Raw genomic sequence first — 2,654 nt, forward strand, 5'->3', positions numbered from 1 at the left:
CCCTATTTAACTTTTAAAAATTGACTTTATGTATATGGATGTTTTGCCTATATGTATGTCTGTACACAGTATGCAGGTCTGGTGAAGGCCAGAAGGAAGAGGTAAATTGCCTAGTTGTGATTGGATAGTTGTGAGCCACCATGAGGGTACTTACTGGGAATTGAACCTGGGTCCTCCAAAAGAGCACTTTGCAGCCCCTGTGATTGGGTATTTTAATTCTTGTCAAGAAGGTGAAGACAATGATTGTTTAATCCAGGATAGGGTAAGTGTTTGATCATTTCTGTGATTTGGACACCCTACTAGTCTTTAATTTTTTTAATATTCTTTTTTTTTTGTTTCCCGCCCCCTTTTTTTTTTTTTTTTTTGTTCTTTTTTTTGGTGCTTGGGACCGAACCCATGGCCTTGCCCTTCCTTGGCAAGCGCTCTGCCCCTGAGCCAAATCCCCAACCCCCTTTAATATTCTTTTTTCTTTATTCTTTAATCATTTTTTTTCAAAATAAGATTCAGTTTTATTAGAAAAACAAGCTAGGTGGGAAAGGGTTCCTTCCAAACAACCTTGGAGGTTTGATAATTTACAAACAAACTGTAACACTGCAAAGATACTCGAGGCAAGACCCTGTCCTCAGTGTGGGGTCTGTCCTCTGTGTGCACCTCCAAACCCTACGTTACTTCATGTACTTTTCCTGCTGGTCGGCCAGAATCTTGGCGGAGGACTTGGCATCATAGAAGAGCTCGCTGATCTCCTCCACGTGCTCCTTCTCAATGCTGTCCTTCCCGTTGATCTTTGCCAGCAGGTTGGCAGGGGTCACCAGCTGCACTGAATACCTCAGCGTGGTCTTGGTGCCAATCTCCCCGAGATGGTTCAGGGCCTCCTCACTGATGTTGATGCCTTCCGTCTGGCCTCGGATGTTAATGATCTGCTTCATCTCCTGTGGCGTATACAGCATGGTCCTGATGATCATCGCCCGGTCCAGCAGGTCCAACGGGATGCCGTGTGGAGAAGTGATGTCCTCGGTGCCCCTGATGACACAGGTGCCTCGGTTGGATGCAAAGATGACAATGGGGGCGATGGAGGACTCCAGGGCTCGGTGCAGGAAGGTAAAGCACTCGATATCCAGCATGTGGACCTTGTTAACAAAGAGCACTCCAGGGACCAGCTCTGCAACGCCCTGGTCAATGTATTTGTTCACCACCTTGTTGATCTCCCCTCGAAGTTTATCTGTAATTTCTGTCTTTTTTGGCTTCATCAGCTGGCCCATCATAGACAGAATATCTTGCCCACCCTGAGGCCGCGCATTGGCCACGTCAAGTGCAAGGTCACATCCTGTATGATTTCCTTCTTCTTGTGCACATCTCCCTTTGGCAAAGGGACACACTCTTCAGCCTCAAGGTCAAACTCTGTGGCATAGGTGTCACACCTGTCTTGCCTCTTCACAGCTCCACTGTTTGCTTCAATGTAAATCACATCTCCAGCCTCTACTCGTTCTTTCTGCAAACTTTCAAAAATACTGGGGTCCAGCTTCAGCTGTTTGGTTCCTTTGGCAGTCTTGAGCCCTATGATTACATGGCTGATAGTTTTGCCATATCCACCCATGGGGTTCTCTGTCTCACAGGGAGTGAGCTCTGTCACCTCCCCTTCATAAACCTCCTTAGTCTCCTTTATCCACAGCCCAATAGCCCTTCGGAAGTTCTCCATCAGCACCTCTGTCTTCTTGATCTCAGTGAGTATACTTCACTACCCACCATCGGGCAGAAAGGGACTTTACTGCCCAGTTCCTGAGCAATAGCCAGGGCCAAGGCTGTCTTGCCAGTTCCAGGAGGCCCTGCCAACAAGACAGCTGTTCCAGCCATTTTCTTGCTTTTGATTAATTCGACTGTGACGCCGCATGCCTCTCTCGAGTTCTCCTGGCCAACGAGCCCCGAAGCCGCCTGCTTGGCCAGGCTGCTCTCATCCAGCCCCAGCCCCTTCACGTGGCTGTGAGAGGCAATGCGTTGCGTCTTCGTGGTGCTCTTCACCTCCTCAATCTTCATTTTGACGAGTGTGTGCAGCCACAAGCTGCGTGGAGAGTAGGAACTACGGCACGCCAGGCGCCTGGGTTACCACGTGGCCGTTACCCTTTAATCATTTTTTACAGTCCAGACTCTGACTGCTCCATATCCCATACCTCCTTACCCCCATCTCCAAGAGGATGGTCTCTACCCCCTAAGCCCCCACTCTCCCACCACCCACTCCCACCTCCAACCCCCACCCTACCAGACCTCCCCACTCCCTGGTGCCTCAAATCTCTTGAGGGTTAGGTGCATCTTCTCTGACTGAACCCAGACCCAGGAGTCCTCTGCTGTATATGTGTTGGGGCCCCAGACCAGCTGGTGTATGCTGCCTGGTTGGTGATCCAGTGTCTGAGAGATCTCAGGGGTCCAGGTTAATTGAGACTGCTGGTCATCTTCCTACAGGGTCGCTCTCCTCAACTTCTTCCAACTTTTCCCAAATTCAACCACAGGGGCCAGCAGCTTCTGTTCATTGGTTGGGTGCACATATCTGCATCTGACTCTTTCAGCTGCTTGTTGGGTCTTTCAGAGAGCAGTCATGGTAGGTCCCTTTTGGTGAGCACTCCATAGCCTCAGTATTAGTGCCAGGCCTTGGGACCTCCCCT

The 2,654-nt window shown here is 49.8% G+C and overlaps 1 protein-coding gene across 1 annotated transcript; it reads right to left on the minus strand.

Moving 5' to 3' along the window:
* Positions 1 to 484: 484 nt before the first annotated feature.
* LOC116888540 (ruvB-like 1) lies at positions 485 to 2,031 on the minus strand. Its single transcript, XM_032889845.1, is given in 3 exon segments — positions 485 to 1,309; positions 1,312 to 1,725; positions 1,728 to 2,031. Coding segments are annotated over 3 exon segments (1,362 nt in total). The 3' UTR covers positions 485 to 665.
* Between the last annotated feature and the right edge of the window lie 623 nt (positions 2,032 to 2,654).

The sequence above is a fragment of the Rattus rattus genome, chromosome X (assembly GCF_011064425.1).
Source record: "Rattus rattus isolate New Zealand chromosome X, Rrattus_CSIRO_v1, whole genome shotgun sequence".
Taxonomy (NCBI): Eukaryota; Metazoa; Chordata; class Mammalia; order Rodentia; family Muridae; genus Rattus; species Rattus rattus.